Source organism: Sinocyclocheilus rhinocerous, unplaced genomic scaffold, assembly GCF_001515625.1.
Source record: "Sinocyclocheilus rhinocerous isolate Xijiao unplaced genomic scaffold, SAMN03320098_v1.1 scaffold419, whole genome shotgun sequence".
In the NCBI taxonomy this organism is placed as follows: Eukaryota; Metazoa; Chordata; class Actinopteri; order Cypriniformes; family Cyprinidae; genus Sinocyclocheilus; species Sinocyclocheilus rhinocerous.
This window is the reverse complement of record NW_015653519.1, coordinates 323,312-335,786: the sequence shown is the minus strand read 5'-3', so window position 1 is coordinate 335,786 and position 12,475 is coordinate 323,312. Positions and strand designations below refer to the sequence as shown.

At 38.1% G+C, this 12,475-nt stretch overlaps 2 protein-coding genes across 2 annotated transcripts in view; one reads left to right on the top strand and one right to left on the bottom strand.

The window, feature by feature from the left end:
- Positions 1 to 5,729: 5,729 nt before the first annotated feature.
- psme2 (proteasome activator subunit 2) lies at positions 5,730 to 10,080 on the top strand. Its single transcript, XM_016522927.1, has 11 exons — positions 5,730 to 5,923; positions 6,244 to 6,276; positions 6,368 to 6,430; positions 7,043 to 7,129; positions 7,252 to 7,297; positions 7,995 to 8,092; positions 8,183 to 8,251; positions 8,371 to 8,438; positions 8,562 to 8,616; positions 9,521 to 9,607; positions 9,765 to 10,080. Exons 1-11 carry the CDS (start codon positions 5,876 to 5,878, stop codon positions 9,843 to 9,845), a joined length of 735 nt encoding a protein of 244 aa, XP_016378413.1. The 5' UTR covers positions 5,730 to 5,875; the 3' UTR covers positions 9,846 to 10,080.
- LOC107716468 (U6 snRNA-associated Sm-like protein LSm5) overlaps positions 10,021 to 12,475 on the bottom strand; it is a 5,414-nt gene continuing 2,959 nt past the window's right edge. Inside the window, exons 3-5 of the mRNA XM_016522929.1 lie at positions 11,878 to 11,905; positions 10,965 to 11,037; positions 10,021 to 10,471 (exon numbers count right to left, since the gene is read on the bottom strand). Of these exons, the coding sequence (XP_016378415.1) occupies positions 10,439 to 10,471; positions 10,965 to 11,037; positions 11,878 to 11,905 (134 nt within the window). The 3' untranslated portion in view covers positions 10,021 to 10,438. The remainder of the gene's footprint in view (positions 10,472 to 10,964; positions 11,038 to 11,877; positions 11,906 to 12,475) is intronic.

Genomic DNA, 12,475 nt, shown 5'->3' with positions numbered 1-12,475 from the left:
TGCGCGCTAGATTGTGCAGTTGTAACGAACGCGTTCCCCCTTGGCGATTGATATATGCCACCACTGTTGTGTTGTCTGTCCTGACCAGAACATGAAACCCTTCCACATCCTAGGTATCCCTCCTCTTTTTGTTAGAAGGGTTAGCGGACTTGGACCTGGCAGCCGCCGCCGCGAATGACTGCTTTCCCCATGGTTTAGCGAGCCGCCTGCTCCGTGCTCTGGGGTTTTGCAGTGCTGGACGCATTCAAAAACCTCCTGTTCTGCGTCGGGGGAACAGGACGCGGGGGAACAGGAGGACGTGGTGCTCTTTTACATGTCAAACGCCTCGCCTTCCTTCTTCTGGAGGTCGCACCTCTGTCTCATCGCCGCAACGGCTGGGCCGAACAATCCACTCGAATCCACAGGAGCATTGAGAAAATCTAACTTCTCCCTGTCCCCGACACCCAATAGATTCAGCCACAGCGACCTCTCGCCCGCAACGGCAAGCGCCATGGTACGACCGCAGCTTTGCACCGCGCCACGTGAGGTGTGTAGATTGAGATCTGTTATGTTGCAGATCTCCTCCCAGACCCCCGGGTTTGGATTGCCGACGTCCAGCTGAGTGCCAAGCTCCTCCAACAACTCGGCTTGATAGGCCGTCAACAACGAAGTGACGTTAAGTGCCCGCACCATCATTGCTGAGGATTTATAAATTTTTTGGTACATGGAAGCGGTGAAGCGTTCCATTTTCCCAAGGAGGGAGGGCCTAGCAGATGAGAGAGTGGTTCGCCTGTTTGGATGCAGGTGGTGAGCCACTGACTGCTCGACCGTGGGAGGGTTAGAGAGCCCAAGCCCTTCCATTTCACTCACATCGAGCGACGAGTATCCCTTGACGGGCACACGATGAGAAAAGGGTTTGTCCCACGATCGCTTCATCTCTGCTACACACGCCGGCAAAGCGGGAAGCAGTTGTTTCGCCTGTGGAAGGCGAGAAGGAAGCCTTTTCCCATCATAGATGTCACGTTTAACTCCCGGATCCCCAGGAGTTACGGGCCAAGCGATGCCAAGCTTAGCTGCCACACGCTTACAAACTTCCACTAGGTCACAATCCACCACCGTCTACGCCACGTCGCCACTTTGCGCGCTCACGGGCCTGGACGCTTGTGCTGCAGACAGGATAGCGTCATCCTACTCATCATCCGGCTCCTCTCGGAGGAGGTGAGCTAACATCTCCTCATCCTCCTCCTCGTCTCCCTCCACCTCATCGCCTTCCGCAAGCAGCTGCTGGTCGAAAAGCGGCGTAAACTCAGGAGACTCTGAATCCATAATATCCCCCCACGAAGAAAGATCCCGTGGGGGAGAGGGTTGGACCCCCTTTGTCGAAGGAGGGACAGAAGATAGAACCGGATCGTCTTTAGAAGATGCAGCCACCCGAAGCCTTCTTTCCAAGATCCTGGCCGGCATTACACGACAGTGCGCGCAACTCTCCGCATCCGCCAGTGTGGCCTGAGCGTGTTTAACACCCATGCACGCGATACACATCGGATGCGAATCCCTGCCCGAGATCATAAATCCACAAGCTGCCGGACACGAGCACGAAGGGACATCCTTCCCTTTCTCCGCTGCGACCTTGAACACCGACATGGTGAGTAGAATAATCTTAGCTCGCCTTAACGCGTTAGCTAGAAAAAACTCAGTAACGAGTAGAGAAATCCACAACAGATTTTAACTGCACTGCATTCGGCAACGTCTACCTTGACGGTACGCTTGTGAACTGAAGCAGCGCAGAACAGGTGTTAAAGGAAAATCTTCACGGGGAAGAGAACAAGAATGCCGTTTTCGGGGATCACAGCCATATATATATGGAGGGGGTGGGCTCCTTGTCATAAGCTGTGATTGGTCCGTCCTTCGGACAGACGTGGTATAATTGGTGCTTCCATAGTCTATCACGCCTGGGGCGTTTCCCATAGTGAGATACCGAGCGATTGTTTGAAAGAGAACGTGTTTCTTTACACCCTATCTTTTTATGTTTTTTTTTCTGGGATAGGGAGAACGAGATAATAAGTCCCCCTGCTCATTAAACCTAGCACGGCCTGAGCGTGCTTAACACCCATGCACGCGATACACATCGGATGCGAATCCCTGCCCGAGATCATAAATCCACAAGCTGCCGGACACGAGCACGAAGGGACATCCTTCCCTTTCTCCGCTGCGACCTTGAACACCGACATGGTGAGTAGAATAATCTTAGCTCGCCTTAACGCGTTAGCTAGAAAAAACTCAGTAACGAGTAGAGAAATCCACAACAGATTTTAACTGCACTGCGTTCGGCAACGTCTACCTTGACGGTACGCTTGTGAACTGAAGCAGCGCAGAACAGGTGTTAAAGGAAAATCTTCACGGGGAAGAGAACAAGAATGCCGTTTTCGGGGATCACAGCCATATATATATGGAGGGGGTGGGCTCCTTGTCATAAGCTGTGATTGGTCCGTCCTTCGGACAGACGTGGTGTAATTGGTGCTTCCATAGTTTATCACGCCTGAGGCGTTTCCCATAGTGAGATACCCAGCGATTGTTTGAAAGAGAACTGCAGTGTTTCCCACAGACTTGCACTCGTTTGTGGCGGCATGCAAACTCATTCTCTGCCAGCAGGAGGCGCTGTTGGAGTGGTAGAGATCAAGGTTTCCCCGGTAACGCTGTACACAAAGCAGCGCTCCACTCACAAACGCTGCTTTATCAGACATTACATGCAAGATGAAATGAAAATGACATCCAAAATTTTCTGAAGACAGTCGGGTTCCTTCAGAAATACAGTGATATAAAAACACCCGCACCGAGTTTCAATTTTGAAACGTGCAGTGCTCATGTTTATTCAACGAAGTCAAAGCCTTTTGGAAAATCTATTTGTGGCGGTCAGTTCTGATATTGTGGCGGGCGACACAAATAAATCAATATAGGAAACACTTACATAGGCTACAGAAACTTAAAAGTTCCTCATGGCAACCCGTCAAAATATAAGTTCGGGTTAGCTTAAAGAAATGATCAGAAATATATTACTGTGGTGCAGTATGATATACATAATGCTATTTCAACTATTATTACAACTTATGTTTTAAAGAATAATCACACAATATGCTATTTCTTCCATGTTTTCATTTTAATAGTAAACCCTTTGTTTGCCAAAAAATAAATAGTTTAACTCTCATTTGATTAAAAGATAAATTAAATTAATTTATGCCTTCATTTGCACTGTACTGTAAATTTAAAACTAACTGAAATTTCTAGTGTCACATAGGCCAAGACATTTCAATAGGCTATTGAACTAAGTGTGCCTGTAAAAGGCTATTAGTGTTATAGTTTCATGAAAATAGTTGCAGTCTTCAACTTCTACAATATAGCTATGAAGACAATTAAATTATTTACACTTATTATTATTATTATATAAATTTTTTTAAGTGAATCCATTGATTAACTTAACATTGTGCATTAGATGATGAATTGAATAGTCACCTCTACTATTGTAGGTTGTTTTAGCCATCAGAAAATAATTAATGAGGAATTATGAGAGGTTATGCTTTTACACATACATTTCTAACATGTAAATTATTGAAGCCAAATACTTACATTTCCCCAAGCTGTTTAGCTGTAGTACATTATTCATAGGCTTAATCATGAAGCATACAGTGGCCCCACTTTTAACTCTATCTTTATATTACCCTTATTGCAGATGGATGCACAGAAGAAGACAAGACAAGGCAGTTTTTGTCAGAGACCTTGTTAGTCTTAATTTTGACATTAATTTTCATTTTTACATCAGACATATCTATCGGTTCAAAATATCGGTTATCGGTCTACTTGATCTGTAATAATCGTTATCGGCATCGGCCCTGAAAAATAGATAGATAGATAGATAGATAGATATATCTATCTATTTCAGAAAAGAAAAGTTGTTCATATAATAACAGAAGAAAGAGAAAATTGGTTGTGTGAATGAGAAATGTGGCTGACGCGGCGAATGAATGAGTATGTGCAATGATCTAAAAACAAAGCAATCATTGGATCTTTTCGGCAATATTTTTAAAAAGTTGGGAATATGGAAAAAGTAATATTAAGAATATTGGACAGGAAATGGAGGAAATAGCGGAATTGATAATGTAAAAAAATATAAAATTCAGTAATATAGTACACATGTCAGCAGTTCCACCGTGGATGTTTGTAAAGCCTATAGTAGATCTTTATTTAACAGATGAAGTGAAGAAACAGGATTGTGACCCAATAAAAATAAGTTAATAAATATATGGATCAGAAATATTATGATATTGTCACAGTACAGAAGGGGACCAAGGACGGAGAGGTAAAGTAAACAGGGTTCTTTATTGAACAGGGGCTGAGAGAAGAGATGGGGAGCAAATGGGTTAGAGCAACGGTCTATGGAATGGAAGGGATCTAGCTCACGTGATGACGGGTTCCTTCTAGGATCGGGCTGAAGAGGATGGCACAGAGACAGGTGGGTTTCAGGTTGGAGTCCGGGTTCGTGAGTCAGGTAAGGAGTAGCGTAGTGAACTCAAGACCAGACAAAGTGTGACTGCAGTGACTGAGTATTTGAGCTAGTGTTGATGAGGTGGTGACAGGTGCGGCTGATTAGTACTCCGGTGATTGTGAACGGGTGTGTGAGGTGATTGGGTCTGACGAGGCTGGACTATCCCTGACAGATATGATACAGATATTTACAGATGGTTCAAAAGATCCAGAAACTATATGAAAACAGGAATAGCAGTAGTTATTCCACAATATGAAATAGCTATTAAGAAAAGAACCCCGGATTTTTTATCTGTATTTACAGCAGAGTTGGTAGCTATTGTTATGGCTCTCCAGTGGGTAGAGGAAAATAGAATTAAAAAAGCAGTAATATGTTCAGATTCATTGGCTGCGTTAAAGAGCATCCAATCAGGCCAGTCTAACTGCAGACAAGATGTCATACTTGAAATACTGCAGTATATATATAGAATGAAAAATCAGGGCATTTTTATTTCATTTATTTGGGTTCCAGCACATGTTGGAGTTGAAGGAAATGAGAAGGCAGATAAGCATGCTAAGAATTCTTTGAACTTGAATCAGATAGGAATTGACATAAAAATTAGTAAGGCAGAAGCAAAAATAATAATTAGGAAAGCTCTTATAAATGCATGGCAGAAACTTTGGGAGAAAGAGAAGACTGGACGACATCTATATAGAATTCAAAGAGAAGTAGGAATACGTAACAACGACATGGGATTAAGAAGACGAGAAGAATCAGTAATAATAAGAATTAAAATAGGACATACTGCATTGAATGGAAATTTAAATAGAATTAAGAAACATCCGAATGGATTATGCATGCATTGTGGGATTTGTGAAACTGTAGAGCATGTACTGTTGCATTGTAGAGCATATAACAACGAACGACAAATGCTAGAAGCTAAAGTAATAGAAGAAGGTGGAAGCATGATGCTAGAAGATATATTAAGTAAGCTAAAAAGGAATAAGAATATTAGATTTGCTTTGTTGAAATATCTTAAAGATACAGGAAATTATATAAGAATATAATGATGTTTATTTATTTGTTTATTTATTTATGACTATTATTATTATTATTTAGTATGATATACATACATATATGATACATGCGTCGATGCTCCACACTCCAGTTCAGATGGTGGCGGTAATGCACTAATAAGCTAGTCTGCCAACCGCCAATAAACAGTAGAAGAAGAAGAAGATGGATCTTTTCGGGGATAGTGAGCGTCATCAAGAAATCGAAAGTATCGCTAAGTGCTAGTGCGCGAGGCACCTGAACGTCTGCTGCTCACAGTACCGCGATTTCTTTGTCTGAAAATAACGAACATTTACATTCATTATGTCCAAAACTAATGTACTGAAGATAAACTCTGATAATGCAGTGAGGGTAAGTTCATCTCTGTAGAATTTATACTATTTCCACTCTCAACATAGTGCAGTAAAAGTAAACGCGTTTACGACTGTTGACAATATGACTCCTCAATGAAGTTTTAAAAGGGCTTGTGTTGTTTGTTTGGTAGTTATTGAACATAAAACACTGCTGGCGATCTCTGCTTATGTTAAAAAAAAAAAAAAATCCTGAGTCACACTTCCTCATCCACGAATGTTGAAAGTGAAAGTAACGTGAAAGCATGGAAGGCGCGATCATGTTCATGGACAAAAATGGTGTTTGAATTGTAATTGTATATTTGTATTACCTTCATCCAGATAGAAAACTACCGCCAGTCACTGTATAAGCAGGTATGAATTCAATTGAAATAATACACACACAGGCTAAATTTGAGATCGTTGCATTGGTTGTTTGTGTTGACAATATTCATTGCATTGACAGGCAGAAGAGCTGTTCTCCAATCACATACCTCTGAAGATCTCACAGCTTGACAACCTGCTGAAGGTACCTTTGTTCATTTGGCATATCCAAAGTGACCAATACATTTGGGAATTTATGCATGTGTGTCCTTGGGAAATGAACTTGTGGCCTTGTTTCTGCTGCCCAGGTTACCATTTTGTGACCCAGGACCATAAAACCAGTCATAAGGGTAATTTCTTTGAAATTGAGATTTATACATTACATGAAAGCTGAATAAATACACTTTTCATTGATGTATGGTCTGTTGGGATAGGACAATATTTGGCCGAGATACAACTATTTGAATATCTGGAATCTGAGGGTGCAAAAAAATCTAAATACTGGGAAAATCACCTTTAAAGTTGTCCAAATGAAGTTCTTAGCAATGCATATTACTCATCAAAAATTAAGTTTTGATACATTTAAGGAAGGAAATTTACAAAATATCTTCATGAAACATGATCTTTACTTAATATCCTAATGATTTTTGGCATAAAAGAAAAAAACGATAATTTTGACCCATACAATGTATTGTTGGCTGTTGCTACAAATATAGCCGTGCTACTTATGACTGGTTTTGTGGTCCAGGGTCACATTTGAGCAATACCTCGACTTCAGTGACAACTGAATTTAAATACTTTTCTTTTATGGTTTTAGGGGGATGACTTCAGTATCACTGACCTCTCATCTCTCCATGCACCCCTGGACATTCCCATTCCTGACCCCCCTGCTCCAGAAGATGAGGTTGGCATCCAGCTTGTGATTTAAAATGATGCTTTTTGAAATTAATTTGGGGGAAAAAAATAGAATAAAAAAAAAATTATTAAATAAAAAGATTTAAAACGTTTATTTAAATATTTTAACAGGAGATGGAGACAGATAAAAATGAAGATGATGAGAAAAAGAAGAAAGGTAATTCACACACACACACACTCTTTGGGTTTCCATGCTTTATGGGGACATTCCATAGACATAATGATTTTCATACTGTAAAAACTATATTTTCCATCCCCTTACCCAACCATTCACACAAAATATTTTTAGATTTTCAAAAACTTAATTCTGTATGATTTACAGTATAAGCTATTTTCCTCATGGGGATTTCCTCATGCAATCATGAGTACATGAATGACTGAGTGAAATTGTATTTATGAATGGGAAATTTGGAAAGATGATACACAAATAACTGATTTTCAGAAAGGCACGTTTATCTGAAACATTGCGTAAACACTGATCTATAGCTAATATAGAATAGTGGTTCTCAGCTTTTTTGACTCCAAGGTCCCCCATTGTCCACAACAATATTTGAAGGGCCTTTATCCCTAGTTTTGTTTTCAAAACATGTTTTAATCTATGGGTACTCCTAGTTTCTGTAAATTTAAAATGTAACTAAAATAATTATGAAATTAAAACAGGAGCTGAATGTTCTTCAGGCAAAATTGTTATGAACAGATTAAATTAAGGTGAATGTTTACTAGAGAGATATATAGAAGAAATGTGGATAAAAGTGCTTTAAAGTTGCAAATTTGCACCAAACCATAACTGTGATACATTGTTGTGATATGGAAATATGGCATATTTTTGTAATGTTAAATTTTTCTTGTGTCAGCTCCCAAGTGTGGTTTCATCAAAGGAAATGAGAGGATTGTGAAGTTGCTGGATATTGTAAAACCAGAGATAATGGCTCTGAAGGAGACCTGCATCACTGTAAGTGAGCAAAATTAACTCATAGATAAGTTTTTAGCATTTTCCCAGATATACAGTAGTGGCAGCTTTATTCTTTTATTTTTTTTTCAGGTTTCTTGCTGGATTTCTCATCTAATTCCAAAAATAGAGGATGGAAATGATTTTGGAGTTGCAATTCAGGTTATTAAACCTTAAAAGGCTCAGACCGTTTCTAAATGCATGCTTTATACCACATAATGTTTTTGATTCTGAATCTCAAAGATAAGCAGCAGTTAACATGACTGATATTGATATTTTAGGAAAAAATCCTTGAGAGAATTACTGCTGTGAAGACCAAGGTAGAGGGTTTTCAGACCAACATTAACAAGTATGACCAACTATTTCAGTACATTGATTATGCTTACTGAAGATTGTAAAATTGCAGTATATTTTACACTCCCCACATTTATTCATTTTGTCATGTTGGTAATGAAGGTGTGTTTATCTGCAGGTACTTCTCGGAGAGAGGTGATGCAGTGGCAAAAGCTTCCAAAGACACACACGTGGTGAGTGTGACCTGTCAAATCAACTTATTAGTTTCATTACTTTTTTTGTATAGCCACAGTTATTAAATAGGGCTTTCAATACCATGTTCTCGGTTTTTGCCATTCAACCCTTTGATTCATGAGTTAAGAGGTAATTCAAGTACTCTGTGCAAACACAAAAGATGTACAACTCTGAGCATTCTGTAGCCCTCAACAATGAAATTGAGTATTTCAGAAATTACAATTTTGCAAGAAAATGTGATGTTCAGGCGTAATAAACATCACCCAACTTTTTACGAATACGAACAGGCAAGTACAAAGCAATTAAATCCATTTAATGATTAATTTTATATAATTAATTAAATTTTATCTGCAGTTTTCTCTAAAAATACTAGACAATTATTACATAATTTGCATATGTAACTGTTTGGAGGTAAATCACCAGATTTACACATTGACCCCATCACTTCAAAAAGATTTACAGTATAGTTTCAATTAAAGCAATAAGCCCCAATAAGCCGCTTTGCGCTGTGCCTAACAACGCCCCTTAGCTGTTATAAATTCACTGTAAACCACGGCTTCACGGGGCTTATTGCTTTTATAAAACGGTTATTCCATATATGTAGCAAGGTTTCACAAAATAAAACAAAGCAAATAAAATATAATGAAATTAATAAAAATATTATTCTTCCGCCAAACAATGTATTTCCTTCGAAAGGGTTGTGGTTGCAACAAAGTGGTTGCCGAGCAACACAGACGTAAAAAAAAAAAAGTGTGTTTGTAGAGTAATTTACAACAGCTTTGAACGCGGCTCAACCAATCAGAATCAAGGACCGGAACTATCCGTTTTATAATAACTTTTATAGTCCTGAAATACACTTTCATACCCTTTTTGTGTAACAATAAATATATATTCTTTTGGCAGATGGATTATCGCTCTCTGGTGCACGAGAAGGATGAAGCAGCCTATTCTGAGATTAGAGTGATTGTGCTTGATATACGCGGTTTCTATGTGAGTTTCTTACATTTATTCATTCAGCAAACAGCTTCTAACTAAGAAATGCTACCACACAAGCGATTCATCCTGGGGATATTGCCTTTACGAATGAATCATGATAATTGTGGACACAACTGTATGGCTGAAGATTCAGATATCTGTTGTTTCTCAGGCTGAACTCTATGATGTCATCAGCAAGAACCTGGAGAAAGTGACGAATCCTAAAGGAGAAGAGAAGCCCTCCATGTACTGAGACAGATGCTTACTGGGACCAGCGCAGTTCTACAACTAGACCAGTTTTCAGAATTTCTCATTTCTTCACATGATTTTTGACACTCTACAGATACATCTTTAAAGTGGTTTGTTAGTAAACTTGTTAAATCAGTCATAAACATACAGTGTGTTGTGGTACAAATGATGAGTTCATGTAAATCTACATGTACATTTATTTCAGCATATACAAAATAAATCAGGAAAATGCACAAATTCACAAATGTGACATTCTTAAAGCAAAGAACCACATTAAAACCAAAAATGACGATTCCACAAATTATCCTCATTTTTTTCATTCACACTTCAGGAATCTATCACACCAAATGCTATTATAACATGCAACTGAATTCCAACTCAGTCCAATTCATTTGATCTGTTTTAATGTAACAAGCTGCAAATGTTTACAAAAACTTTTTGGATCACTTAAAAAATAGAAAAGAACTAATGTGGAAAAACTCCCCTCATAAAATGAAAATGAATGTTTGAAAACAATAAGTGATCATTTTTCAGGTTTCTTTCATGAAACAGGAACATAAATTGTATGTTTATTTTGTGGAAGGTGCTACATATTTCTCAAACTTCTGGTCCTTCTCCTCCTGGAATCAACTGGAAAACAGCAGAAACACATGATTTCAATACATTTGACAAAGTAATATGCCATTTTAATTAGCATTCATCTATTAATGCAATTACAGTTTTGGTAATTTTTTAATATAGTCAGGGATAGGCTGGGATGTTAAGGCGTGTTTTTAGATCTGTGGGCTTCCTCCTAGTTTCTTGGTTTGACATTTTAAGAGTCCCTGTATTAAAGAACATCAGCAAAAATGTCAGATTTAGAAAACTTTTTTTTTTTTTTTTAAGTTTTAGTAAAATACTGAAAGAAAATGTTGAGATACAGCTTTCTATATGACCCAGTTGGTTGGTAGATGTAGTGCATGGTGGCTTTCATTAAACACTGGCTACAAAAACAAACTTACATAAGAGCTTTACTCATATTCATACACTAAACTAATCTAAAAGCAAATGTTGTCAATTCATTAAGCGTGATATATAGTTGATTGTTAAGTGATTTAAAGATGAACTCAATAATTGATCATACCATTGTGATGTTATTGCCATTGAGTAGAATCTGATCCAGCTTTGTGATTCTTCTTCCTTCTGGAGTGATTTCACTGTGACACAAAAATAACACATAACACATAGTTGTTATGGCTCAGTGATATCTGAGATGAAGAAACATCAAGTTTCTGAAATGTAATCTCACATTCATATTGATATCATACATTTTTTGTAAAATGTTTTTTTCAAACATATTTTAATATATTCAGATTTCCGATTTGAGAAAACGTGGTGGAGCCACGTAAAAAGTTATAAAACATTTTCCTTACACCTTGAATACATGAGTGTACAATTCAAAAATGTATAAGTGAATTTTCGAAACATTATTATATAATATATATTATCAATTCATGACATCCTAAACTATAATAATGAAGTCCCCATGGGGTTGCTCAATTTGACCTGGAATAACCACCCCTTTTTAAAAAAAAACTGTGTTGGTTTCCCCAGAAGTGGTGTTTTTGCTCTTGAACACATCAAATGGAAAGGCTGCTTTATTCACTGTTTTTGCAATACTTACGCAATCGAAATGAACACCTGGCATCTTGACAGGACACATGGATGCCATTTCACGGGACACATTAAGCTGCATTTGCTTTTTATTTAAATGTTCAATTATTTTCTACTTTTATAACATGATGTTTTAGGGAAATAAAAAAATTAAGACACATTCCAAATTCTGTATGAACCTTGTTAATAGCAAGAACACAATGGTGTCTGGATCCCAGTTAAAACAAAAACATAAAGCCTATATTAGAGTATCAATACATATCCCATATATATTTAGTCATAAGTTTGAGGAGCAGTTAAAGTCAAAGCAGATGGATGCATACATCAGGTAAAGATAATAAATAAATATATAAGCACATTTTTAGGTAGAAACATATACTTACAACTCTGTCACATCCTCAAGAACCATGTCTGATTAAAACAGTCAAGAAAATGTATGTGGAGTCCTGCCACACTTTTTAAAGGAGACATATTATGCCCATTTTTACAATATGTAATATAATTCTCTGGTGTCCCCAGAATGTGTCTGTGAAGTTTCAGCTCAAAATACTCCAGAGATAATTTATTATATCATTTTGAAAATGTCTATTTTGAGTGGAAGCAGAAACACGCTGTTTTTCGTGCCTGTCTCTTTAAATGCCCATTACAGCTCGGATCTGCTGAAAACATCTGTTTTGGTTCTGATTATCATGTTTATCGCGCTGAAATCATGCGTTTTAAACCATATTAGTTTAAACTTATGATAAGTCCGAAGCACACGGACAGAAAGCAGCTGTCACAGCATGTGAGTACTAAACTAAGTTCTCATTCACACACAAGTTTACTTTAAAATCAAACGAGTTTCAAAAACAGTCGGTTATGTCTGAAGGTAAACTGCTGGGAAATAAATCGCATGTTTATTTTAGATCTGTGTGGCAGCAGCAATATACAGTAAATAAACCAATAAATACACTGCTTGTCTCCTCTGAGGCTGGGACTCTA

Excerpts from the sequence above, each read along its gene's own strand:
- psme2 (XM_016522927.1), top strand. The coding sequence starts at position 5,876 with ATGTCCAAAACTAATGTACTGAAGATAAACTCTGATAATGCAGTGAGG. Across the intron at positions 8,617-9,520 it reads CTTCCAAAGACACACACGTG|ATGGATTATCGCTCTCTGGT; the intron begins GTGAGTGTGACC and ends TTCTTTTGGCAG. Across the intron at positions 9,608-9,764 it reads TTGATATACGCGGTTTCTAT|GCTGAACTCTATGATGTCAT; the intron begins GTGAGTTTCTTA and ends GTTGTTTCTCAG.